Source organism: Oryctolagus cuniculus, chromosome 15, assembly GCF_964237555.1.
Source record: "Oryctolagus cuniculus chromosome 15, mOryCun1.1, whole genome shotgun sequence".
NCBI lineage: Eukaryota > Metazoa > Chordata > Mammalia > Lagomorpha > Leporidae > Oryctolagus > Oryctolagus cuniculus.
This window is the reverse complement of record NC_091446.1, coordinates 516,987-543,271: the sequence shown is the minus strand read 5'-3', so window position 1 is coordinate 543,271 and position 26,285 is coordinate 516,987. Positions and strand designations below refer to the sequence as shown.

The window sequence follows — 26,285 nt, the reverse complement described above, 5'->3', positions numbered from 1 at the left end:
TTGTCTGGTGCTGGCCACCCTGTGCTCGAGAGCCGTGCCGGGCCTGCCGTGCCAAGGAGGGAGTGGAGGCCTGGGTGCTGCGCAGCCTCCCTCAGGGAACCCTGGTGGCAGCCCCGTCCCGGCGTGCTGGTGCTCAGCTCCTGTGGAGACGCGTGGGCCCACCTCGCCCCCCAGAGCAGAGCCAGGCACCGGCGCTTTATCTGCGGCATCCGGCAACCCTCCCAGCCTCCCTCCTGCCTGGGTGCTTGCCGGGCGGGGCCGTCAGGGCTGTGTGCCCGTGGAGTGGGGGTGCCTCCTGCACAGCCTCCTGGCTGCAGGCACCAGGTCCTCCCCACAGTGGTGCCCCAGAGAGAGCTCTGTGTGCAGCGCCACCGTCTGCTCCGTCCCAGAGGTGCAGAAGCGCTGGAAGTGCCGGACCTGTTCCCGGTGGACCCTGTGTGCCGCCGGCTGTGCCAGCTCATCTCTGTGTCTTGTTTATTTTTCAGTGCAAATGGTCACGAAAGGGCTTCATCCGGACGCGGTGGTGCCTCGCTGACTGGTATGTTCCCTTATGTTAGGCCACGTTTCCAGAATGTTCTCTCAGCTAAGCTTCTACCGACGGGAAGGTGTCGCCGTCCCTGAACTCGAGTCGCAGGTCTGGGCACTCAGCACCAGTTTGTCTGCCGAACCCTGTGCTCCCGCGGGCACCCACGTGGTGAGCTCCCATGAAGCTCTCATGCGTGGGCCTGGGGCTCAGCATCCCTGCAAGGGGAGGGACTCGGGAACCCCACGGTGGCAGCTTCCTGGCTGCTGGGTGGGGACCTTGTTGGAGCCCACGGTAGTGGCCTAGTGACACAGCACCCTGCACCAGTAGCTTTTTTTTTTTTTACATTTTATTTTATTTATTTGAAAGAGCCAGAGAGAGAGAGAGAGAGAGGGAGGGAGGGGGAGAGAGAGAGAGAGTGAGTGAGAATCTTCCATCTGCTGGTTCACTCCCCAAGTGGCTGCAACAGTTGTGGCTGGGCCCGGCCGAACCACGACCTCCATCTGGGTCTCTCACATGGGTGCAGGGGCCCAAGCACCTGGGCCACCTCCACGGCTTTCCCAGGGCATGAGCGGGCAGCTGCATTGGGAGAGGACTCAAACTGGCGCCTGTATGGGACGCCGGCATCCAGACAGTGGCTTTACCCACTGTGCTTTAAAGAATGATCTTTGAATGGCTTAGCCAGCTGTGGCCCAGCTGCCCCAGGCCATCCCTGATGCCTCCTGGGTCCAGAGGACTCAGTGCCACGCCCAGCCCAGGGCTGTGGCTGGAGGCCATGGCTTCTTCCCACACAGCCTCTCTTTGCTCAGGACAAGACCCTGGGAGGAAGTAAGAGAAGGGGACAGCCAGGGTCCCTGCTGACCTGTTCTGGGAGGTAGCCACCACCACTGCTGTGTGCCCCTGGTTGTAGGGACCGGCCCCAGCACAATGTGAGGGACACAGGTGGCACTGGCAAATCCGGGTGGGATGGGGGAGCGCTGAAGAGTCGGGGGGTGATGTCAAGTGTGGGTGTCCCACAGGCCCAATTCCAGCCTCACCAAGTGCACATGTGAGGGTCTTCCTTGGGACTGTGAGCTCAGAGGGAGTGGGATGGAACCCCCCAGTCCCTTTGCCCCCACTCCCACCACAGGGGTGCCGACAGCCTCACCTTTGGGAGCTGAGACCTGGGGGCCTCCTGCTCTGCCCTGGGCAGACCCTCGCTGTGGGGAGAGCCGTGGCTGGTACAAGGCCTCTCCCCTAAGGAAGTAGCTTTCCTTCAGCTGTGCACAGAAGACGTAAGCAAGGCCGTGTGTCCTGCTGCCTCGTGGGAGGCTGTGCTCTGGGAGTGTGGCTGCCCAGGGGAGAGATGGGAGGTCAGATGCCGGGGCGGGCTTGGTGGGGTTAGCTGTCAGGTGACCTGCTGGCTCCAGCCCTCAGTCACTGTGTCCTCTCTTTTTGGTTGCAGTGCCTTTGACCTGGTGAACATCCATCTTTTCCACGACGCGTCCAACCTGGTTGCCTGGGAGACGAGCCCGTCGGTGTACTCGGGCATCCGGCACAAGGCACTGGGCTATGTGCTGGACAGGTGGGTGCCCGCCGTCCACTGCTGCCTGGCCAGGCTTCTGAGAGTGGGCCCTGAGGCCGTGCTCCTGGTTGGTCACTGCTCTTCCACGTCGTATGGGGAGATAGGAAACAGCACCCTGGGGAGGCCTCAGAATTCGAGGATGGGTGCTGCAGCTTGCCAGGGTGGCCAATGCCACAGCCAGCAGCGGCTGTCCGTGGTCCCCCTGGCTGTGGGCAGTGCCTTCCCGCAGCTCCAGCCTACAGGGTGACTGCCAGAGTTGCCAGCTCAGCCTGGGCACCATACAGCAGCCCGTGAGGGCAGCTCAGCGGGGCCCCTCCTGCCTTGTCCCTGCAGCACCCTCCCCTCCCCTCCCCCCGTCCCCAAAGCACCCTCCCCTCCCCCCGTCCCCACAGCACCCTCCTCTCCCCTCCCCCTGTCCCCGCAGCACCCTCCCCTCCCCTCCCCCCGTCCCCGAAGCACCCTCCCCTCCCCCCTGTCCCCACAGCACCCTCCTCTCCCCTCCCCCTGTCCCCGCAGCACCCTCCCCTCCCCTCCCCCCATCCCCAAAGCACCCTCCCCTCCCCCCTGTCCCCACAGCACCCTCCTCTCCCCTCCCCCTGTCCCCACAGCACCCTCCTCTCCCCTCCCCCTGTCCCCACAGCACCCTCCCCTCCCCCCTGTCCCCACAGCACCCTCCCCTCCCCCCGTCCCCACAGCACCCTCCTCTCCCCTCCCCCATCCCCACAGCACCCTCCCCTCCCCTCTGTCCCCACAGCACCCTCCCCCCACTCTGTCCCCCCAGCACCCTCCCCTCCCCCCTGTCCCCACAGCACCCTCCCCTCCCCCATCCCCACAGCACCCTACCCTCCCCTCCCCCCTGTCCCCACAGCACCCTCTCCTCCCCCCGTCCCCACAGCACCCTCCCCCCACTCTGTCCCCACAGCACCCTCCTCTCCCTTCCCCTCTGTCCTCACAGCACCCTCCCCTCCCCTCCCCCGTCCCACAGCACCCTCCCCTCCCCTCCCCCATCCCACAGCACCCTCCCCTCCCCTCCCCTCTGTCCCCACAGCACCCTCCCCTCCCCTCCCCTCTGTCCCCACAGCACCCTCCTCTCCCCTCTGTCCCCGCAGCACCCTCCCCTCCCCTACTCTGTCCCCACAGCACCCTCCCCTCCCCCTGTCCCCACAGCACCCTCCCCTCCCCCTGTCCCCACAGCACCCTCCCCTCCCCTGTCCCCACAGCACCCTCCCCTCCCCCCTGTCCCCACAGCACCCTCCCCTCCCCCACTCTGTCCCCCCAGCACCCTCCTCTCCCCTCCCCCCTGTCCCCACAGCACCCTCCCCTCCCCTCCCCCCTGTCCCCACAGCACCCTCCCCTCCCCTCCCCCCTGTCCCCACAGCACCCTCCTCTCCCCTCCCCCTGTCCCCACAGCACCCTCCCCTCCCCTCTGTCCCCACAGCACCCTCCTCTCCCCTCCCCTCTGTCCCCACAGCACCCTCCCCTCCCCCCCGTCCCCACAGCACCCTCCCCTCCCTCCCGTCCCCACAGCACCCTCCCCTCCCCTCCCCTCTGTCCCCACAGCACCCTCCTCTCCCCTCCCCCTCGGTGCCACCAGCCAGGCTGTTTCCCAGGGAGGGTGTCTGGCAACCTTTGGGACCATCAGAGCCAGGGCTCCCAGCTGCCCCAACTCCTCTCACTCAGATGCTCCAAGCCCCTCCCCCCGAGTCTGTGGCATCTGATGTGACCTCTGACACCTGGGGACCCCCAGTGAGCATGTGTGTCTGGTCCTGGGCCAGGCAGGCGGACGGCGTGGCGTGGCCGCTCCTGCTCTGTCCGGGTCCCCGGCTCAGGTGACAGAATGACCACTTTGGCATGTGACAGGCGCTCACTGTGGGCATCTCCTGGGCCCCCCGCTGTCCCGACCCCTCGTGTGTGAGGAACCCTGCATTGTGCTTCTGAGTGTGCAGGGGCTCCCGCCGCCCCCCCTCCTGCACCTGGCTTCTCGGTCAGCTGCTCTGACCCAGGGCCGGCCTCCACCCACTCCCCTGCACCCTGCGCCAGCCACAGAGCACTGTAGTCAGCTCTCCTAGGGGACTCAGTTCCCGAGTGTTGGCATCAGGCCCAGCAGGAGGGCCGAGCTGCCCTCAGCCATGTGGACAGAGGCGGTCAGGGTGTGTAGGGGCCGGATCCAGAGAGGAAGAGGGGGCACAGGGTGCTCGAACTCGGGCGTCCCCCTCTGGAGGGACGTCCACAGGAAGGGGCTGTGCCTGGCACCTCTGGGTCCTTGAGGACAGGCTCGGGACCCAGGCACTGGGAGGGGCACATTCCTGCTCCAGTGAAACCCAGACCCAGGGCAGTATCCTGAGGGCCCCCAGTGTCAGGTGGGACCAAGAAGGATGGCAGCCACCCTGAGAGGCCCTGCACCCCATGTGCCTGGGAGCAGGCAGGGCCTGTCCTCACAGCACGCATGGTCGCACGCATGCATGTGTTCGTGTGTGTGTGATTGTACTGCACAGCACACGCGTGTGCTTGCTTCTGTACACATAGCTTACCGTGAGCAGTGTTATGATTGCGTTTGCATGAGTGTGAGCATTCTGTGTGACTGAAGTACATAAGGACATGTATGTGTGTGTACGTGTATTAGTTCATGTATGAGCATTGTATGCGTGTGTGTTGTATATGTGTGCATTGTGTGCATGGAGTGTGATTGTGTGTTAGCCCATGTGTCTGCCTACGTGGTCATGCATGTGGTGAGCTGTGAGAGCAGTGTGTGCCTGTGTATGAGCGTGCACACACGTGCGTGCCTGGCTGTGCTGTGTGTGGCAGGGAGCTGGGAGCTGGGCTCTGCTGCCTGTTGGTGCCACTTGAGGTGGAGCTGGAAGCGCTGGCGTCTCCACAGGTTCCTGTCGCTGCACTGCCACGTTCGCTTGTTCTCTGACTGTGGCTAAATCACCTGCTGGTGGAGCTTGAGGTTCTGTAGGGCCGGGGGCCTGGTGCCAGGGTCGGCTCGGCCCTGGTGAAGCCCGTGATAGATGATGTCATAGCAGTAGGAGTGCGTGCAGGAGGGGCCACAGGAAGCGCAGAGGCTGGGCCAGGGCCAGTGCACTCTCGTCTTGATTCGGAAGAGAAGGAGGCGCAGAGAGAGTTCCCACCTGCCGGTCCACTCTCCGGATGCCTGCAACAGCTGGGGCTGGGCCAGGCCGAAGCTGGGAGCCAGGAGCTCCACATCTGGTCTCCCACGTGGGTGACAGGAACCTAGGCACTTGAGCCTTTGCTGCTGCCTCCCAGGTGCGTGGGCAGAAGCCAGGGTCAGGACCAGAGCCAGCACTCAGACCCCCGCAGGGGTGTGGCCGTCCAAGGCGGCGTAACTGCTGCACCAAATGCTCCCCTAGACTTGCTCTTGGATCGCAACCCCCTCCCAGGAGCCAGCATGGGGCCTCCAGGAGACACCCTGATCCCCTCTGAGGGCAGTCCCCGGTGGCCTGACCCCTCCCCAGGACAGACCATGTGCCCACCAGGGCCACTGTTGCCAGTGACCCCCCCAGGAGCTAAACATCCGCACTTGGGAGAGGGACACCCTAGCACCTGCCGCCACCTGCCAGGTCCTTGCAGGGAGGCCAGGGGTGTGGGACGCAGGGTCTGGGTGCTGCTTCTCTCACTGCCGTGTGCCCAGGGCTTGGCCTCAGCCCCGCACTGGGCCCACTGCAGCCACTGCTAATGCTGCCCTGCCCATGGCCAGGATGGCACAAAACTGACCACAGTGCTCGCAGGACATTGTGTCTCAGCCAGCAGGGAGGCCCCCTCTGCCCAGGCAGCCTGGGAACAAGGCCTCGTCTGCAACATGGCAGCTCTTTGAGGCACCGGGGTTTGGGGGTCCTCCCAGATGATGGCACGGGGCGACAGCACCCGAGGGCCCTTGGATCTCATTGGCTGTGGTGAGGTCATCAGTGCTATGGCATTAACCTGTGTCATTGCCCCACACTGTGGCACCACGGCCCCCAGCAGAGCAGGCTTGGGACCCGGATGCTCTCCTGCGCCCACATTCCCACGGGCGCTTCCGCGGCGCGCCCAGCCAGCCGCAGATCCGGACCTCCGCGGCGCGGGGCTGCCGCACACAAAGGGGGGCTCTGTCGAGGGTGCACAATGGGCCGCCCTTTCAGCGGCACTGCTAACCTTTTGGCAGCCACCAGCAGACTGCATTGTGCTGTGCTGTTCGGGCAGGACAATGCCGCGCTGGCCTTTGAATGGACGCTGCCACCAACAGCGCAGCATTCACAGGGCACTGGGAACCGCGCGCGTTGTCTGCCAGCCCCGCCGAGACGCGAGGGGTCGGCAAGGAGGCTGCTGGTGGGGGAGCGATCTTTCTGTCCACTGAGGGAGCGTGTGGCACCAGAGCGAGGGCAGGGCAGCCTTGGAGCCCCACCCCGAGGACCAGGGAGAGGCCTGTGGGGAAGGCAAGAGGCACCCGCTGCGGTCTTGGCCGCTTCTGAGTCCAGACAACGTTTTAAAAACAGACAGACAAGTCAGTTCTAGCTAAACGCTTCAGGTGCGTGGACCCCAGGGCCCTGGCTGTGTGTGGTGTGGGGGCCTGCACCTGCAGGCGCGTGGCCTGGCACTCTGGGGCCCCAGCAGGGCGGAGCTTGAGGCTGACCACGTTCCTTGAGGGGGAACCTTGGGGGTCAGCTCATCCTGATCACAAGTGATGATCCTTGTCGTGCGCGCAATTTGCAAATGTTCTTGCTTTGACTCTGTAGCACACGCGGTTAAGAAAGGAGACAGACCCCTAACTGAGGAAGCACTACTGTCTCAGAGAAGTCTCTGGGCTCCATGCGCCAGGCAGGTTCCCAGGACCTGGTCCCGCACCGTCCTCCGGGGCTCAGGCCCTACCTGGACACGGCTGCGGGGGGCTCCTGCAGCCTGCAGTGGGCTTGTCACTCAGCCTCAGATGCCAGTCAGGTGACACCCGGAAGCTTCCAGAGTGGGGTGTGCTCTCGGGTTCCGCCCGGGTCGCGGGCCTCGTCTGTGGCCGGGCCAGTCCCACAGCGACGTTTCGGCATCACCACCGTGAGATCCAGGCATGAAGCAGGCCTCTGTCCCCATTGTTCTCCCACAGATGCAGTCCATTGTCGTGGTGCTGAAGTTAATTTGATCAACATTGGGACATTTAACTTTTATGTCCAGTCAAAAGAGTTGCTTCATGCTCATTTTGGGCATTCAAAGGAAATGATTGCCAGAAAAATAATTCCCCCCGGACAATTCGGAGCAATTAGTTTCCCAGGGAGAGGCCGTGTGATGCCGGCCGCCACCCAGCTCCCTTTTGTGGGCTGCGCCCGGTCATCAGTCAGCTGTCAGCAGCTCAAAGACCCTCTGGGCTGAAGGGCTCTGTGCCGGCCGTTCCCAGCGCTCGCTCGCGGTGCAGCCGGCAGAAGAAAAGCCACTGCGTCTGCAGGCGCAGGCTCCCTCACCGCAAGCCTCCCGGCGCAAGCAGGCCTCGCCCCGCGTCCTGCCTGGAGCCTGCGCTCTGGTGTGCGTGTGCACAACTGCGCGTCCACAGACCTGGAGCCCCCACGAGGCTGGCCACAGGCCAGCGACCTCTGCTGTCCTGGCCGGCTCTCAGCCTGAAGGCCCCTGCTGGGCCTGCGTTTCCTGGGCTTCCTTAGGAACGCGCCTCGTGCAGGCGGGGCAGGCGCAGCCGCAGACCCTGCCGCGGGGCTCTTTATGCCTCGTGTCCCTGGTGATCGATGACGGGGATGTCACAGATGCCTTTACTGGAGACTGGAGCAGGATGGGCAGTCCCACGTGTGGACCTGGCCATGTCCGTCACCTCCGAGGACACTGGGCTGCGTCCTGAACCCTTTTCCTTCCCACTCCTCCTGGTCCCTTCACCCCAGTGCCCAGTCCTGTGACACGTGCATGCGCGTCCCTGCACTTGCGCACGCGTAGGGGGAGCAGTGCCGTGTCTGTCCTACATGCCTGGGCACAGCTTGTGTTGCCAGGCGCAGGTATCCCTAAGTGATGGACTTGAGTCCTGTGTGCGGCCATCCTGCTGGAACTGCCCTCGGCCATTGTTTCCACTTCCTGCAGACCCCTCCCACGTGGGGGCTGTCAGACCGGCGCCGCCACACCCATGACTGACCAGCCTGGGGAAGGCGGGCGGCCTCCGTCCCCAGCACCCGTGCTCTCTGCCTTGTGGGGCCTCGCTCAGCTCCATGAGACCGTGGCCCTGGTGGCTGCTGCCTGGTGCCGTGCGCAAGGAGTGAAGTGGCCACAGGAGGCTGAGCTTCACGGTGTTGTGTTTGGAGCACAGGACGATGGCAGCAGTGAGAGGAGAGTGTTGTGCAGCCTGCAGCCAGGGTGGGCACGGGCACCTCCCGGGGCAGCAAGCTGGGCCGGGAGCCTTGGAAGAGGTGCAGGTGTCCTGCAGCGGAGCGGCCAGCACGCGGCCGGGTGGAGGCACTGAGCTCACCTCTTCTCGATTCTTCCTGATGGGGCCTCGCTGGGGAGAGAAGGGCACAGCCGCCAGTCATGCGGTGCCCTGGCTCACGGCTGTTTGCTGTCCGTGTCCCCTCGCGCCCTGCTGTGGCTTTGTTGACACTTGGCGCCTGCTCACCGCGACTTGCACGCTGAGGTCCATGTCTGGTGCTGGAGGTACTCCAGTGAGGGCTGGCACAGGCTGCTCTCTGCGGTGCCCCCGTGTGTGAGCCCGGCACCAGGATCTGCTAGCCTGCTGTGTCGGGGCCAGTGCTCACCGCTGCCCAGAGGCTCCGTCCCGAGGTTACCCTGGGACCAACGCTGCAGCAGGGGCCTCCTGGCATCCTCCTGGGACCACACTAGCTTCAAGCCTGGCCACGCGTCGTTCAGAACTGTGAGCAGCAGTTCACGGGCGAAGGGTGGGGAAAGGGGCACTTGGTGATTAGGCCTCAGTGACTGGAGACCAGCTGGCCCTGGCACCCTGTGTGCCCAAGCTGCCGCTGAGCCACCCCCAGGCGGATCCTGCGTCCCCTGCTGCCACTGGGAGGCTCCAGGGCTCAGCCTGCAGGCTGTGGTGGGGAGGGGCCTGAGTGAGCTGGCACTGGGGACTGGGCCGGGGCGGCAGCCATGGAGTGTCCCTGCCTTGTGGGCTGCGTGCGGGGTGGACAGCGCATGCCTGTGCTGAGCGGTCACCGCTAGCACGCTGCCGTCCACGCGCCCCATGCGCCTGCTACTGCCACAGGTGCTTCCCGGGGCAGAGCCACGCCCAGCCCTCCCTGCAGGGTCTGGGGTGAGCGTGTTTCAGGGGACTTAAGTTTACCATGATGAACCGTTCCATCAGGCGTCTTAAGAGAAACTTGTAAGCGATTACGTGACTCTGAGAGGCTCCGCGTGGTTTTGGTGTCTACGTCGTGCGTGTGTTTGCCACAGGCAGCTGGCCGGGGAGCGTGGCCTGCACGTGGAGGAAGCAGCTGGCTTTTGTGGGGTCCTCCCTGTCTGCAGCCTGAGCGTCCTGCTGAAGATCCAGCCTCGGTTCAGTGTGAGAAAACGGGACCGAGAGAGCCGGTGTCCTTGCTTGTCAGCCAGCTTGGAGGTGGGCCCTCTGCACCTGCTCGGGCTCAGAGGCCCCATGGGGCGCGCGGGCCCTGGGCAGCACCGCAGGCTGCCTCGCCGTCGGCCCCCTCCTGGACGTCAGCAGCCGGCTGTGGCCTGGGCGTGAGCGAGGCCCCCATTGAGGCTGCGCCGCTAATGGAACCCCCGTCCAGGCAGAAAGACACCATTTCCAGAGCCTAAAAAATTGATTTTTATGGCTCTTCTTGTAATTCTGCTTTTGAATTAGGCACATGATATTGATGTGGGCCTACTTTTTAATCATAATAGCTCCTGACAAGGTAATTAATTTTAAAACAACGCTTCTTTTTTTCTGGCCCAAATGGCACTATATTGAGATTAAAAGTGGGTGCCGCGAGGGCCCCGGGCCTGGGCACTCAGGCGATTGCCTTGCCGCTGACAGCCCCTTCATCTTGCTGCTCTGCTGTGCGACCCCTCCAACGGTGCTGGTTATTAATTGGCTCCTGCTGCGTATCAGACGGAGCAGGGCACGGGGGCACGATAAACATCACGGAGGATTCCAGTCGTGCCGGAGCGGGCAGCGCCTGATGCCATGGGGCCTGGGAGGGCGTCTCGCTGAGCGCGGGGCTGTCCAGGGCTCGCTCAGCTGTGTTAAACCTGAAGATGTAGAGTGTTTTTACTTCAGAGTGGGCTCCACCGTTTAGCCAGCCACGTGATCATCTGCTTCCCATAATCCTTGGGGTGTCGTGTGCAGGCGTCTCTCCCTGCCTGCGGAGGGTTCTGCTGGCTGGAGCCGCCACTCACAGGTGCTCAGCCGTTGGCCCACGCGGGAGAGCAGCGGCACCGTGCCTTCCGGGCAGGGTCCTCGTGCGTGAGCGTCTTTCCTCGCTCTCCCCGGCCTGTGGGCATCGCTGCCCTGCCACAGCGGCTGCAGTGTAGCCTCCTGGCCGCCCTATGACGAGCTTTTCCCAGCCCAGGGGCTGTGCGAGGAGGGAAGGAACTCTCCAGACCCCATGTCTCCGTCTCTGGGCATCTCCTGGTGTGAACAGGAGCGGTTCCCCGGGGAGACGTTGCCATGCAGACATGGACACGTGTTCAGGTTTCTGCAGTTATGTGGTCAGGGTCTGAGTGAACCTCCAGGCCCCCATGTCAGGGGAGCCGTTGCTCTGGCGTGGGGGTCAGGGGCGTGCGCTGGTGCCTGTGATGGGCAGGCGTGAACTGTCCCTCCCTCTGGGTATCCTCCCGTCGGCAGAGCCAGGCCGTGGGTTTCCTTTGAAAAACCACAGGGAGAGAAAAGAGTGAGGCATCCCCTGGGCCAGGGGCTCCCCCCGGCGATCCTGCCTCCCTGCTGGACCTGCCAGGGTTGCAGGAAGCCCTTGGGGATCATAGTCTGCACCTTGGTAGGGTCAGACCCGGGGGTGTCTGAGAGGGGACGTGCCCGGGGCACAGGGTCCTCCCTGCAGCCTTGCCCATCCGGGTGTCTGCCCAGCACCCGGCTGGAGCCCCTCGGAGGAGGGTGCCGGGCAACAGCTGTGCCTTCAGGCTCAGGCCTCCGCAGCTGCCTTGCTGTGCCAGCCTTGACCCCAGGGCTGCTTGGCCCTGAGCAGGGAAGGGCAGGATGGCCGGCCACGAGTGGGCGGGCATCTGGGGGCGCCCGGCAGCGAGAATGAGATGTGGAAAGCAGACAGGACACACACAGACTGAGCCCAGATGGGGCGTGTGGAGTCGGTGGAGCAGGCAGCTCCACAGGGGTGAGGGGGGTTCTAGGACCTGGGCTCCCCCCAGGCCCCTGTGTCCCTGCAGATCCCTGCACCCTGCCCGTGCCTGCCTCCCTGAGTGGCGGGCCCTCCACAGGAAGATTTCCCGTTAGGGCAGAGGAATAAGATGACCAACATTTATTCATTACTAGCAATATCTAAAGTGTGTCTTTTCAAATTAGTGTTTGAATTGAAAGCAAATCCAAGCGAAGAGGAAAATGGGACAGCATGTGGAGCTTGGCGAGGCGTTACAGCCCCATGTGCAAGAGGAGCGTGTGGGGCTGCGGCGACGTTCCCTGGGTGGGGCAGTGAGTGGGGGTCAGCAACGGCGCAGCTCTCCGCTCAGACACATCCTGGGGGGCAGTGACGAGGCTCAGGTGCTCGGACCCCGCCCATCTGAGGCCTGGATGGAGCTCCTGGCTCCTGGCTGCAGCTTGGTATTTGGGGAGTGAACCAGCAGATGGGAGATCTCTGTCTCTCAGATAACTTTTTAGGTATTAATTGGAATCCTATAGGGAAAGATAAAAAGGTTACAGAAAGCAGCAGATAACTCAGAAGACCTGTGCTATGGGGAGCCTCCTGCTGTGGCTCAGGCACTTTGGTGGTGTGACCCCATTTCCGTGTGTTAACCCCAGGGGAATTGAAGCCCAACCATAAAAGCTTGCACAAGGGGCCGGTGCTGTGGCCCAGGGGATTAGGGTCAAGGCCTGTGGCTGGCATCCCATATGGGCGCCAGTTCAAGTCCTGGGAGCTCCACTTCCAATCCAGCTCCCAGCTAATTTTTGCACCTGGGAAAGCAGCGGAAGATGGCCCAAGTCTCTGGGCTCCTGCACCCATGTGTGAGACCCAGAAGAAGATCCTGGCTCCTGGCTTTGACCTGGCCCAGCCCTGGCCATTGCAGCACCTTGGGGAGGGAACCAGCGAATGGAATACCTCTGTCCTTCTCAGTCTCTGTAACCATGCCTTTCGAATGAATAAATAAATCCCTAAGAAATAAAAGCTTCCAAGAGGGAGCCCCAAGGAGCGTCTGCGTTAGCGAGGGAACTGACGTGTACAAGCCAGCACCTCCCCTGACAGAGCTGCCGCGACCCCAGTGTGCATGGACAGGGACAGGCCTGGGGTCCAGAGCACAGGCCGTGAGCCTGTGAAAGAAGACACAGCGTCCGTGAGTGGAGCCCCTGTAACCCAGGGCTGCACGCAGGGCGGAGCCAGTGCCTAGATGAAACACAGCTGAATCCTTCGGGCGTGAAGGGGTGTGGCTGCTCCCCCCACCCTGTCTTGGAAGCCCCCAGAGGTGCACAGTGGACAGCGACCCTTCACGGGGCCATGCTGGGGCTTACAACTGCCTGGTTCTGACAGCCAGACGGGAGCTGTAGCGCCACCTGTGGTTTCCTTTCATCTTCAAGAGAATGGGTCCAGTTGCACAGCTGGGCAGGCCCTGGGGTGGCACCCCCATACCCCGCACCCAGCTGGTCACAGGGGGACTCCCTGATGGCCATGGGAGGGTTTTGCGGTGACCTGATTAGGAAGTGGTTCCTGATTCGTGCCTGACACCGTTGAGACGGCTTTCGCTCCCAACTCCTCAACGGGAAGGGAGCTGGAGGAAGCGCGTGCGGCCCCTGCCCCTGCGGCCGCACCAGAGCTCTGTCACTGTCCAGTGGCGGAGTCAGGAGCGTGGGCACCAAGTGTCCTTTGCCGTGTGTGCAGATTGCGTGTTCTGCCCCACACGCGCTCTGTTTCACGTGCTCATTTGCCTTGCAGTCAGAAGCAGCTGCCGTGTGGCCGTGTCTCCCGGTGGTGGGAGCCAGGCGCAGGTCTGGCTCTCCTTCCAGACCCTCTGTCTCAGGGAAGCCACTGCCGGGCCTTGCCAGTGTGCATCTTTTTCAGTGTAAAAAATCTCTGTGAAATAGATTAATATGAGTATTTGGAAAGGTCCATTTTAAGATTCATTATTTGTTTGAAAGGCAGAGAGTTCTCCAACTGCTGGTTCACTCCCAATGACCACGATGGCCAGAGCTGGGCCAATCCAAAGCCAGGAGCCAGGAGCTTTTTCCTGGTCTTCCATGTGGGTGCAGAGGCCCGAGGACTTGGGCCATCCTCCACTGCTTTCCCAGGCCACAGCAGGGAGCTACATCAGAAGAGGAACAGCCAGGATACAAACCTGCGCCCATATGGGATGCTGGTGCTGCAGGTGGTGGCTTCACCCGCTATGCCACGGTGCTGGCCCCAAGGTTCTTTTTATTATTATTATTTACTCATTTATTTGAAAGAGTTACAGAGAAAGAGGGATAGACAGAGATCTTCCATCTGCTGATTCACTCCCTAAGTGGCCATATTGGCCAGTGCTGGACCAGGCTGAAGCCAGGAGCTCCCTCTGGGTCTCCCACGTGAGTGCAGGGGCCTAAGCATTTGGGCCATTTTCTGCTTTCCAAGGCACTAGCAGGGAGCTGGATTGGAGGTGGAGCAGCTGGGACCCGAATATGGGAGGCTGGTGTCCCAGGCAGCAGCTTTATCGGCTATGCCACAGCTGGCCCCTGGAAAGGTTCTTTAAGCCAGGCGGTCGCTAGCCAGAAAACACAGGTATGTTTGCCTGCGTGTGTTTGTATGTGCACATGCATGGGCATATGCGGCCGTGTCACCGAGTCGCGTGGAGATGTCCAGTTGGGTCTGGTGAATACATATGTTGGAGGCACGTCTGCAGGCGTGGCCCTGCCTGGGGGCTCTGTGCTCCAGACAGACCCCCTCAGCTTCCATCCTGCTTCTCTGGAAGTTTCTTTCCCTGTCCAAGCGCTTCTTTCCTTGCCTTTGTCCCATACCAAGGCAGCTGTTGGCTTCTGAGTTTGGTTCCAGCACTGTCCTGGCCTGGGGTGAGGCTTGGCCCCGCGCCTCCACCTCCCGTGTGGCTGCTGAAGCGTGCTGTGGCCGTGTGGTTTCCTGCAGCAGGGAGCGTGGATGCAGGGTTTGGGGACCGGTGATGGGGTTCGTGACCTCCACGTGCACCCCCAGTGACCTCTGTCTCCTCCCTTCCTGCCAGAATCATCGACCAGCGATTCGAGAAAGTCTCCTACTTTGTCTTTGGCGATTTCAACTTCCGGCTGGATTCCAGGTCCGTGGTGGAGGTAGGTGCCGGGTGCCTGCTCGGGGCCTGGCCGCGGTCCCTCGTCCACACTCACCGGCGGCCAGGGTGTTGTCGGCCTCACGGGCTACGCTTCTGGAGGCACAGTCTCCTAACGATGAGCACAGTGAGGATGAGGTGTGTGTGGGGTCAGAGGAGGGAAGTCATGGAAAGTCCGCATGAGGGAAAACTGTGAAGTTCAAGAATTTTCTGCAGCAAAATGAAACTTCTTAGTTTTGTTTCCCCACAATTTCCGAGTGCCCCGGTGTCACGGGCTGGAGCGGGCCCTGCAGGGCCGCCTGCGCCCCACAGAGCGGGTGTGGGCAGCTGCTGACGGGCTCTGTGCACTGCGCAGAGGGCCTGCCGTCTGCAAGCTCCCTTCCATCTGACAGACTGTCGACGTCTGGTGCTCTTTGGGACTCTTGATACTGTGTTGGTTCCTGGGGCCTGGAGGGCCAGACTCGTGGAGTGGGCACTGGGGACAGAAGCTGTGTGACGCCAGGGGTCTTCAGGGGTGAAAGCGAGTCCCGGACCACGCAAGAGGGCTGCCCCCTGTCCCGGGCTGAGGCCCACAGCAGGGGCGCTGGCATCGTGACCTGGGCTCGGGGTGTCCACTGCTCCTGCTGCCCCCTCCTGGGTCTCACGTTGGCTGTGGATGCCTCAGATCCCCAGTGCGGGGGAGGAACAGAAAGGCCACGGGCGGGACCACATGCAGCAGCCATGCCCACGCCAGGCTGTGGAAGGGCAGCAGTGTGGCCGTGTCATCACGTCAACCTTCCGCCCTCCCCAGGAGTCGCCTCTACACATGGCTGAGTGGGCTTTGGCGGGAGTGAGTAATGTGCCCTGCACCAGGCGAGGCCCCGCCACACGCGTGTGCCTGGACCTGTGGCCGCACAGGTGCCTGCTGGTCGGGACGAGGGAGCACCACTGAGGTCTGAGGGTCTGGAGGCCGGGACCCTTGCGTGGGAAGGGGCCCACAGGCCTCTGCGCCGGAGGTGAGGAGCCCAGAGCTGGCCTGTCCCTGCCTGCTGCTGCCCAGGGCACACGGGCAGGGCGCCCGCCCCATTCAGAGAATGGATTTCCTCTGGTGTGCAGTCTTGTTGCTGAATCTGAGCAGGGGTACGCATGACTCTGCCCGCTCTGCCTGGAGCCCTGGGAGACCCCCGCCCTCCCCCTGGCAGATCAAAGTGTCTGGAAATTGCCGCAAAGCCCTGACGAGGTGGCGGTGTTGCCAGGAGGGACCCTGCCTTTGCTCTTGGTGTCCGGCAGCTGCTGACCTGGGTGACGCCAGGCGTCCTGGGGTCCCTGGGGAGGGGCAGTGGGCGCCCATCTGGAGAGTGCCAGGCTGTTTGAGTGGGCCTGGGTGGGCTCCTGGAGAAGAGCTGCAGCTGTCGCTTCTCAGGGACTCGGCCCCTGCCCCGTGCCCTCTGCTCCCTGGGGACAGCGGCTCCTGCCACACAGTCGCTGCAGCTCTGCTCCACGCGGACGCTGTGCCCTGGACAGGGCCAAGGGGGAGTGGACACTGAGGGGAGCGCAGCCCTGAGTGCTGCTGCTTCCTGCTGCTCTCAAGACCTCGGTTTCTCCAGGGCAGAAGCCCGGCGGTGTCCTGGGCCCGTCCCCCAGGCCAGTGGAAGGGAAAGGTGGACGCTGCCTCGGGCCGAGCCAGCCCAGCGTTGGCCGCTGTGTCCTCTTGTGGGCCTGGCCTGTGTGGGACAGTGCATGCCCCACAGGTGCCAGGACACGCAACACCCAAGGAGCCAGATTTTGAATTTGATTTCATTTTTTAAAATATTCATTTATGTTATTTGGACGGAAGAGGCCAGAAGGGAGAACGTCCTGTTCCATCCCATCTCCTGGTTCACTGCCCAACGTGTGTGACAGCCGGGAGCTCCACCCAGGCCTCCCCCGTGGGCAGCCATCGCCTGCTGCCTCCCAGGGTGCGGGTCAGCAGGAAGCTGGGCCCAGGCTCTGTGATGTGAGCCGCAAGCACCCGAGACGCCCGCCCCTCGCTGCATCTGAGCGTCCCACTGCCTGCCGCGAGGACGAGGCGGGTCCGGGTGACTGTCACCAATGCGGACGCAGAGACCTGACACTGGAGAGAGCATTCCGCCGGGCCAGCCGCCTGCCAGCCGCACGCCCTCACCCGCTCAGAACCGTGCACGGGCCCCGCCTAGCGGCTCGGTCTCCAGCCACAGCAGTCCCTCCACGTGGCCAACGCCGTGGGTTTCCCCAGGCGAGAGGAGGGGCCCAGGGCAGAGCCAGCTCCCCTGAGTGTAGCTGGCGTCTGCCCCAGCCGTGTAGTCGTCCCCGGAGGAAAAGGTTTCTCTTCGGGGCACCTGTTCGCAGGTCGCACATCACGGGACAGGAGGCCCACGCAGGTGGCACCCGCCCTGCTCAGCGGTGCTCGCGGCCCCTCCCTCACAGGCGGAGCAGAGAGTTCACCTGACAGCGGCAGGAGGAAGCATGGCAGCTGTCACTCCCACGGCATCCCGGGGTTCTGTCTGCAGGGTCCCCAGGAGACGGCGTGCCTTCATGGTCGTACGTGCCACCAAGGAAGGCCGCTGCCGCCACCTCTGGCAGTCATCTAGGTGCCTGGCCACCTGCTGACCCCGGGATGCTGCCTGCTGGTGGTGGCTGTCGCACAGGTGTTGGGTTCAGGTCTGTGGCTCCTCACGCATACGAGGAGCCTGTTGTCCGCTGGCACTTGCAGATCAGCAGGAGGGCAGTGGATAGCGTTTAACTGGACTGTGTGCTCAGTGAGTGGAAGGCGTGTGTAAGAACCACGCGTTAACTTTTGGGAGGTTTTCTTGGCCGTTTGGTTCTTTAAAGCCCACAGGTAATTAACTGTTAATAAAAACCTCCAGTTACCTGCTGCATGGTTCACTGTGTGGGCAAAGCTGACCTGGTGGTGACGTGGCAACTGCTGCTTAGTGTGGGCCTCAGTCTGCAGGCCCCCGGGTGGCTCTGCCTTCCCCGGCGGTGTCATTACTGCCGGCAGCTGTCAGTGGGAATTCCAGGGTGCGTGGAAACTGCCCACACCTGAGCCGCTGCCTCTGAGCAGCCTGCCCAGGCTGTGCCACCCAGCGTTTCTCTGTGCCCCATGTGGACAGCTCCACCGAGGGCACAGGGACCTGGTCCCAGTAGGGACGGCACATGATGCTGCCCCGCTGGCCGTGGCCGACGGCTGCCTCGGCTGGTGCCAAGCACTCACACTGCTCTATGTGCAAGAAAATCAGCTGGGGCACGCCCCCTCTTCAGGGGCCACCCCTGGGTGCCCGAACTGGCATCTGCAGACGGACTCCTGGGCCCTAAATCTGGGACGTCTGTGCCCCGGTGCGGGGGAGGTCAGACGGCAGAACCAGCTGCTAGAGGGCGGGCGGGCCGGCCAGTGTGCTCAGGGGTGGTGACCACCTCTCGAGGGTGCCCGTGAGCTCCCCCCAGCCAGGCTCCGCCTCGCTCTCGCTCTGGGTCATTGTCAGGTCAGCCCCTCCCTCCTGGCGGCCGAGGGGTCCCCCTGGCTTTCAGCAAGCACACCAGAGAGCCTCACAGCACCTCGCTGGCCCACACTGTTGGGCTGGCTGCAGGACCTGGCAAAGGTGAAGTAAATCTGTCTCCAAAATGCGGAGAGCCCAGTGAGGTGGAGCCAGGCTGTGGCGGATACACGTCACGATTGTTCATCCTGCTGGGTTGGGGGTGGGGGGCAGCCTCAGAGCCCTTGGTGCCTCCTGTGTTCAGAGGAGAAGGGCTGGGGCAGAGGGCCCCTGCGCCCCCATGCTGCAGATGCGCCCGAATGTAGGCGTGCTCGCGGAGCAGAACTGACCAGAGCGGCATCCGCGTGGAGCTGCTTAAGCGTAATTAAAACGTTTGCCGATTAAACACAGTGCCATGTGCCGCCTGACGCGCTGACGCTGCTGCCTTCAGCTCAGCTCTGCTGCCGCTGCTGGGAGGCGTGTCCTGTGCCTCGCTCGGTGCAGCCGGCAGCTGGGTGCTCAGCTGGCCACGGTGACGCAGAGTGACAGTGGTGCCAGGCACTCCCGTCTCCGCACGGCCCGGCCGCACCACACCTGCTGGCCGTCACCTCGCTGACAGCCGGGTGATGGATGTGATTCTGGAGGCTGGCGGCTGTGGCTGCATGCCAGCTGCTGATCCCTGTAAGGTACCTGCCTGGGGGCCGCTGGGCCTGTCGGGGGTGGGTCCTGGGAGGGACGCCCCAGCTGCCACGGCCGCAGACAGGCAGACTGCACGAGGGGCACCCCTTTCACACGGGCACTAAGAGGGGTCCCGGCGCTGGCTCTGCTGGCCATGGGAAGGGCCACAGGGCATACCCCAAAGGTCATGCCCCACGGGAGGCCCCAGCCCTCTGGGAGAAGTGCTGGCTGGCCTCTGTGTGCACGAGTCTCCCAGACCACAGACACTGACCCAGGCAAGGCCATGGCACAGCTGTGACAGCCGCACTGGCCCCAAGCGTTCCCTTGTCTGACACCTCCATCTCCTGTGTCTGGGCCTCGGATGGGCCAGCCGTGGTCACCCTGCGTGACTCGGGATGCTGTCAGGGTCCCAGGGTTTGTCTGGCACCATGGGCAGTTTGTGTCCAGGGCAGATGGTGGGACCATGCACACACCTCCCTGTTGAGAGCTGCCTGGGGAGGAACACAGCTTCCTGAGAGCCATTAGCAGCGGACACTCAGGGCAGACAGGCCCAGCCCAGCGTGGCACCACCGCCCCCTGGGCCCCGGCCACCCCGTTCCGCTCCCGATGTGCAGCAGAGGCTTGGCCGGGGCCTGGTGCACCGAGGAGCAGCAGAGCAGCGGCTTGGGTCGTCACGCTGCTGCCGCGTCAGTGGGCGCAAGGCTGTGTCACATGTGCTCCCTGTGGCTCGGGGCCACCGTGCGTGTGTGAGCCCAGCTGCCAGCGTGTGAGACGGGGCAGACTGATCCTGGCTCTGTGCCCCTCCCCCAGCCATGTGCACAGGGCATCCCTTCCTGTCTCTGCGCCTCCCCCCGCCCTGCCCACTTGTCCCTTGAGGGGCAGCGCACTTCTGACACTGCCCTTGTCCGTGTGTGTGTGCTGTGCACAGCCGTGTGTCACGGGAAAAGCACTGACGCATTGCCCGGAGTTAGCTCAGGATTGTGTGTGTCATGTGCCACGCCACCTGCCCTCTGACCTGTGAGCGTCCCAGTGGCCCCAGGTTCTGGTGTCTGGGGCAGGGGCCCTGGAGCCGGTGGCGCGGTGGCGGGGTGTGCATCGGTAGGTGAGCCCCGGCGTCTGTGGTTGGCAGCTGTGGAGATTCCGTTCCTGAGCACGCTCCTCGGATCCTCGTCACCAGAGCTGAGTGCGGGGTGGAGGCCGGGGGCCGACGTCTACCCTGCTTCTCTCTGCGGGGACACACAGGACCCGAGGTGCTGTTGGCAGGCAGTCTGGCGCTGGGGACTACTGCCGCCGCCCTGTGCTCCCAGGTCCCGGTGTCCCGAGGTGGCGGTGCACAGCCGAGGCCCCGTGCCCAGAACCCGCAGGCACTGCCATGGGGGCGCCGAGCGCAGGCTGAGGTGCTCGTGAGGCCTCGGCAGCAGCCACGCCCTGACAGGACAGTGGGCTCCCCAGGGGCACTGCTGGTGTCCGCGTGCGTGAACGTCACGGGTAGCTGTGTTCCCTGAGCCTAAGTGAGGGACCCAGGCCTGCAGAGCGCATCTCTGTCTCGGGCTGAGTCACGGGGCAACGGAGGAGGCTCCACGTAGCCCTTGCAGCGCTGCCAGGATTCAGCCCGAATTGCCGGGGTGAGCCGCAGACAGGGCTGCGCTAGGCGCCCGCCGCCCCGGTCGGCTTCCCAGTGAGGGTCCCTCCCTCCCCCGGGCGCCCCGGTCGGCTTCCCAGTGAGGATCCCTCCCCCGGGCGCCCCGGTCGGCTTCCCAGTGAGGATCCCTCCCCCGGGCGCCCCGGTCGGCTTCCCAGTGGGGGTCCCTCCACGGGGCGCCTGGCTCGGCTTCCCAGTGAGGATCCCTCCACCCGGCGCCCCGGTCGGCTTCCCAGTGAGGATCCCTCCACCGGGCGCCCGGCTCGGCTTTCACAGCCAGGGCCGGCTTCTCTGACACCATGGTGACTCTGGCGGGTAGAGGAGAGAGGGAACCCCAAGAGTTCAGTTAGGAGAGGAAGGAGGACAAATGCCTGGGGTCAGCAGTGAGAGGAGGGCTGGCTAGGTCACCTGTGGCCAGACAGGGCCAGCTCTGTTAGGACCTGCAAAACATGAGCTGCAGGCCTCAGTCGTGTCCCTGCTGGATAAACACTGCAGAGGCCCCTGACACCCAGAAGCAGGCGGCCCCTCAGGAAGGGACAGCTCCCACGGCAGTCGACAGCCCTGCAGCCAGTGCCGCCCCGAGTTCCTGGTTGGAGCTGACAACAGACCCTGTCTCAGCAGCCCCCAGCGGCTGTGTCCAGTGTGGGTGCGCAGAGCTCAGAGGAGCCATCCCGGGTGCATGTGCTCTGTCGTCAGGCCGTGCCCTGCGCCCGGGAGAGCAGCCGCCCACGTGGTCTAGGTGGAGCGGTGCCTCCCAGGAATCGGCCAGTGCAGCCTGAGGTTTCCTAAGTTTGCCGCTGTTGGCCTGGTCCACACCCGGGTGCAGCCTGGTTGAGCGCACGGCTGTCACGGTGCTGCATGCCAGGGCTCCCAGCATGCAACTTTGCCACCCTTCGCCGTGCTGTTCGGTGAGATAGCAGAAGCCAGGGCCCAGGCTCTTTGTGGTGCAGTCCCGTGAGGCGCACAGCACACGCGCGTGGGCAAGCAGACGGCTGGATGGGCTCACCCCTGAGTCCAGAACCCAGGAGGAACCTGGCAGTGCCGAGATTTATCACCAACAGGCACGCGGCTTCCCTCGGCCCCTTCTCAATTGTTCCTTTCGGATGGTCCGCAAGCCGGCCCCCTTTGTCCCTGATTTCACGCTACCAGAGGGTCCGCGTGTTCTCCTGCGTGGCGTTGTCAGGGGATCAAAGCTCGGGTGCAGGGTCACATTTAGAGGGATGGGCGTGGAGAATCGGGGGCAGCGTCCTCAGGACCCCCCGCCAGCGTAGCCTCAGTCCCAGCGGGGCGGACCCACAAGCGCTGCGGGCACCGCACTCTTCTGCTTTCTCGGTGTTGTGAATGGCTGCAGTGGGCGCCACCGTCCTCACCGCCATGGATCCCACTGCCTGTGAGCACCGCCCATCTGTGCCTCTCTGGAGCTGTCCTGGGAACCTCAGGTGGGCTGGGGCAGGCCTGTGCAGGGACACGCGCCAGGCTGGCCTGTGGGCGCCAACAGGTAGGTCTGTGCTGCCTCAGCCCGAGGGAACATGCCCACGCCCGGTCAACTGGGTTTGGCGCATCCGCTGTGCGTGGCGGGCAGGCTGAGTGGGCAGTGAGGCAGCCTCGTGGCTAGAGCTGCAGGCTGGACAGGACGGCCTCGAGGGGCAGCAGCAGGAGGTCCCTCGGAGCAAGCCGTTGGCTGGCTGTGGCCTCACTGTCCAAGCCGCCATGTCTGGTTTCTATTGCAGATACAGATTTGCAGGAGCTATTTTATGTGTTTTTGCTCGCTGTGCCTCTGAGCCACCGCAGACCAAAGCATCCCTTAGAACTTCCAAACCTGGTGCTTTCTGCTGAGTGCAGCCCAGGGTGAGCTGTGAAACCCACCCCTGTCTCCAGATCAGACTGGACGGGGAGCCTCCACCCGCTCTGCATGGGGCGGGGGGCAGCCTCTCCCGCAGGTGTGAGAGCAGGTGGCTCAGAGGCGCCTGCACGCACAGGGCAGTCTGGAGGTTGCAAGGCCTGGCGGGTGACACCAGACACAGTTTGCCCTTGGTGGATTCGGAATTGGTCGGGTGGAGGCCAAGGGGCAGATCCGGGGCCTGGCGGGAGCCTGGCCGCTGCTCCTGTGCACCGGGGCAGGGGCGCCTCTGCAGCCTGGCGGGGAGCAGCCCTGTCACTCACAGCACGCGGTGGTCCTGTTGCCGAGTGCCCGTGAGGCAGGTGCCAGGGCCACCCTTTGTGGGCTTCCTCCGTGAGCCCCGATACTGAAGTAAATCGTTGATGGCTTTTTAAAAATGGCATTTGGGGCATTTTTTTCTTTCAAAAGAGAAAGGTCCCTTCTGCTGCAGCTGAGCCGGAAGGGCCGGCCCTGGTGGTTTCTGCATGAGTGGTCACGACTTGGCGGGCCTGAAAGGCACAGAATGGTGGCCTGGTCACTTCTTTAAAGCTGAATGAGGCGGCTCCCTGGAGGCTGTGGGGGGCCCGGGCGTCCTGTGGGAGCCTCCACATAAAGCAGGGTTTTTAAGTTCCCAGCTGATGCCTTTGGGAGACGGAGTCCTGGGGTGGCGACAGTGCCCTCTCCCGGCCCCGCCTCCTCCCATTCACAGACGCAGCTTAAGCCCCTTAAGCGCATTTGCATCTGGATGGGGCCAGGACCTCCTTGGGACGCAGGCTGGGCTGGGCGCTCCGCGGTGTTTGGGTGCCTGTCGTAATCCCCGGGCTGTTCTAAGGCGTCCAGACTCACTTGTGACACTGAGTCCAAAAGCCACTGTGGAGGGTGCGACCCGCGACCGCTCTGGCCATGCTCTGAATGTCAATGCCCGCGTGGGGGTGGGGCTGCGTCCAGCAGACCAGGCAGGTGCCCAGAAGAGACTGCTCAGGCGCAGAGTCAATCTTGTTGTAATGCTTTTTTTTTAAATAAAAATCACTCTTCTTAAAAATCCAGGTTTGTTAAGATGTCATTCACATAAACCCTGAGTTACAGACGGCCGGCGTCAGCCCCCATGCCCAGGTGTCCAGCACCAGATCTGCCCCGTGTCTGCGCTGTCTGAGCCTTGGGCAGACAACAGGTCACAGGCTCAAGCCCTCTGCCACAGGTGCCCTCGGGTGGCTCAGAGGCCCTGGTCCCAGTGCTGCCCCTCCCCCACACTCCCTTTGTCTGATGGGTCCCTGGGGTGCCTGAGGAGTTTCCGGCTGCTCCCTGTCTTTGGGAAGTGACCCCACTGACCCTTCCCTGCCTGGTACCCAGGTTGAGACAAGAATTTCTTAAACAACTCTGAATTTAATCACTAATCACTCGTGGGCTGGGTGCATCCCTTGGTATGGCCTGGCTGCTCCCCGGCCCTCTCTGTCCTCTGCTGCCCCCTCAGTGGCTCACCCTCAGCTGCCTGGGCTGGCTGGGCACCAGCTTCAAGGTGGCCCCATGTCTGCTGCCCCCATGCTCGTGGCTTCTCGGACGGGAGCCTGAGCAGTCATTGCTCTTCTCAGGCCCCGCCCACCTGCCTCTGGGACCCTGGGCTTGGTGTCCGTGCTGTGGTCCTCACTAAAGCCCAGCCCACTGCACCTGACCCACGGGTATGGGTGCTTGCTGGCTTCCCTTCTCACTCTGCGCCTGCCCGAGACAGGCTTAGGGCAGTGGACGCTGCACCAGCCTCAGAGGACAGGCAGGGGCCCAGCGTGGTGGCCGCAGTGTCCAGCACCTCCTCGGTGCTTGCAGTCGGGGTCTGCACAGCACTTTGCAGCTCTGGGGGTGGCGGTGGGGGTGGAGCCGTGGGTTCTGTGGGCAGCAGCCGGGGGGAGGGCTGTGGGGGGCTGTGAAGCAAGACTGTGCTGCTGTCGGGGGTCAGGCGTCCATGCAGCCAGGGCCGCTGGGAAAGCCGCGGGCTCGGCCTTGGCCGCTCCTGAGGCTGGGCCTTGTCTCTCCACAGACGCTCTGCACAAAAGCCACCATGCAGACCGTCCGGGCCGCCGACACCAACGAAGTCGTGAAGCTGATATTTCGGGAGTCGGACAATGACCGGAAGGTGAGTGACGCAGGGCTGACCGCCTGGCCACACCTGACTGGACAGCAGGACGGAGGTGGGGGCTGGGCCTGCTGGCCACACCCCCCTGAGGCTGCTGTGACGTTGCAGGTGATGCTGCAGTTAGAGAAGAAGCTCTTCGACTACGTCAACCAGGAAGTCTTCCGGGACAACAACGGCACTGCGGTGAGTCCGCCGGGCCGCCAGGGCTCAGCGTCCAGGGCCGGCTGACGAGGCTGGGCTGGTGGAGCAGACCTCCGGCTGGGCTCACAGCTCGGGGTTGGGTTTGGTGGGGAGAAGCCACACGTGCACACCTGCAGCGCCTCTGCTGCTGGCCTGGCTGTGTGCGGTGTGTTCTCGTGTACATGTGTGCATGTGTTCATGCATGTGAGGACGTGTGAGTGTGCATGTGTGTGCACGTGTGTGTGGGGTTGTGTACTTGAGTGCTGTGCACACGCAGCTGCACAGGAACATTGTGTTCGTGCAACTGTGTGTGCATGACTACATAGGTCAGTTGAAGTGTGTGTGGCTCAAGTCACTCAGTAAAAGCCGTGGTCTCTGCCAGAGGCGTCCCTGGCTTAAAGAATCCACTTTCATTTATCTATTTTAAAACGTTCCTTCTCATCTGCTAGAAAGGCAGAGCACCAGAGCGAGCGGGTCAGCCCTCCGTCTGCTGATTCATCCCCACACCTGTGGCAGCCAGGGCTGAGCTGGGTTAGACTAGTGCATTGAGCTGAATCGGAAGTCGAGCAGCCAGGACTCTCGCCCCTGCTCCGTTTTCTGTTGGCCCAATATTTTATTCTCCCCCACATGCAGTGTCTTTGCAAGCATGCATTAGGTACGTGTCGCGCGCAAGTCGGAGTTCTGGTGACTGATGCTGGCAATGCATTTGCCAGCTCTTGGCTGCGAAGCCTCACTTAACAACCAGCTCCCAAGATTCCTGGAAATCAGACAGTGGGTTCTGGGTCCTTGAAGCTGCCCTGAGAAAGCAGCGAACCACCCAGGGGCTGCCATGTGTAGCAGGGGTGGGTCCTGCCCTTGGAGGCTTCCCCTAGTGACAGCTGAAGGGAGGTGATAGGGCGGGGAGAGCCCAGGCACCAGGTGGGAAGCCTGGGCTTTGTCGTGAGTTCACTGTGCATCCTGGACCCTGTCCGTGCGCCCACACTGTGCGCCCTGGACCCTGTACATGCGCCCACACCGTGCGCCCTGGACCCTGTCCGTGCACCCACACCGTGCACCCTGGACCCTGTCCATGTGCCCACACCGTGTGCCCTGGACCCTGTCCATGCGCCCACACCGTGCGCCCTGGACCCTGTCCATGTGCCCACACCGTGCGCCCTGGACCCTGTCCATGTGCCCACACCGTGCGCCCTGGGCCCTGTCCATGTGCCCACACTGCGTCCTGCGTCCCCGAGGCTGGTACCTCAGTGCTTTGTGGGGAGGTGTTCATTTCCCCTCCCAGCTGGGAGGGCTCAGGGATCAGGATGTGCAGGTGTCTAGGAGAGAGCTGGGCCCGCCTGAGTCCACACCCGGGACTGCTCCACTGTCCACCTTGTGTCCCTCGAATGTTCATAGCCCCCACCAAGGCCCTGTCTGTTACTTCATCTGCTGGCCCCAACCCTCCCTCTGCCATGTCCTTCCTCTGTTCTTGCGAGTTGCCTGTCACCACTTGTCACCTCATCACTGAGAACAGGGTTTTCTGTGGCTCCCCACCCCTCTCCCTGTGGTGTCAGGCCTGGGTCTGCCTCCCCTCCCCTTCCTGGACCCCACGGAGGCCGGCCAGGCCTCAGCGCCACGCCCTGCTATGTGTCCGTTAGGCCTGTTTTCCTGCTCTGTGGGAGCTCGCACACTGTGCGTGCACAGGCTCCACCAGCCTGTGCCTGATACCCTGCCCTCCAGTACCTGTCGCAGAGAGCTGTCTGCTCAGCCAAGTCCTGCCAGAGGACAGCTCTGTGGCTGGGTCCTGCCCTGCTTGCCTCCTGTGCAAGCAGGGTGGCAGCCTGGTCACTTTGGC

General features: G+C 63.4%; 1 protein-coding gene across 8 annotated transcripts in view; it reads left to right on the top strand.

The window, feature by feature from the left end:
* The window catches only part of INPP5A (inositol polyphosphate-5-phosphatase A), a 157,129-nt gene that overhangs the window by 118,793 nt on the left and 12,051 nt on the right, over nt 1–26,285 (top strand). For all 8 annotated transcript variants that reach the window (XM_070057048.1, XM_070057046.1, XM_070057050.1 and 5 more), the window contains exons 7-11: nt 486–538; nt 1,968–2,087; nt 14,400–14,484; nt 24,179–24,274; nt 24,383–24,457. In XM_070057048.1, coding sequence (XP_069913149.1) covers nt 486–538; nt 1,968–2,087; nt 14,400–14,484; nt 24,179–24,274; nt 24,383–24,457 — 429 coding nt within the window. The remainder of the gene's footprint in view (nt 1–485; nt 539–1,967; nt 2,088–14,399; nt 14,485–24,178; nt 24,275–24,382; nt 24,458–26,285) is intronic.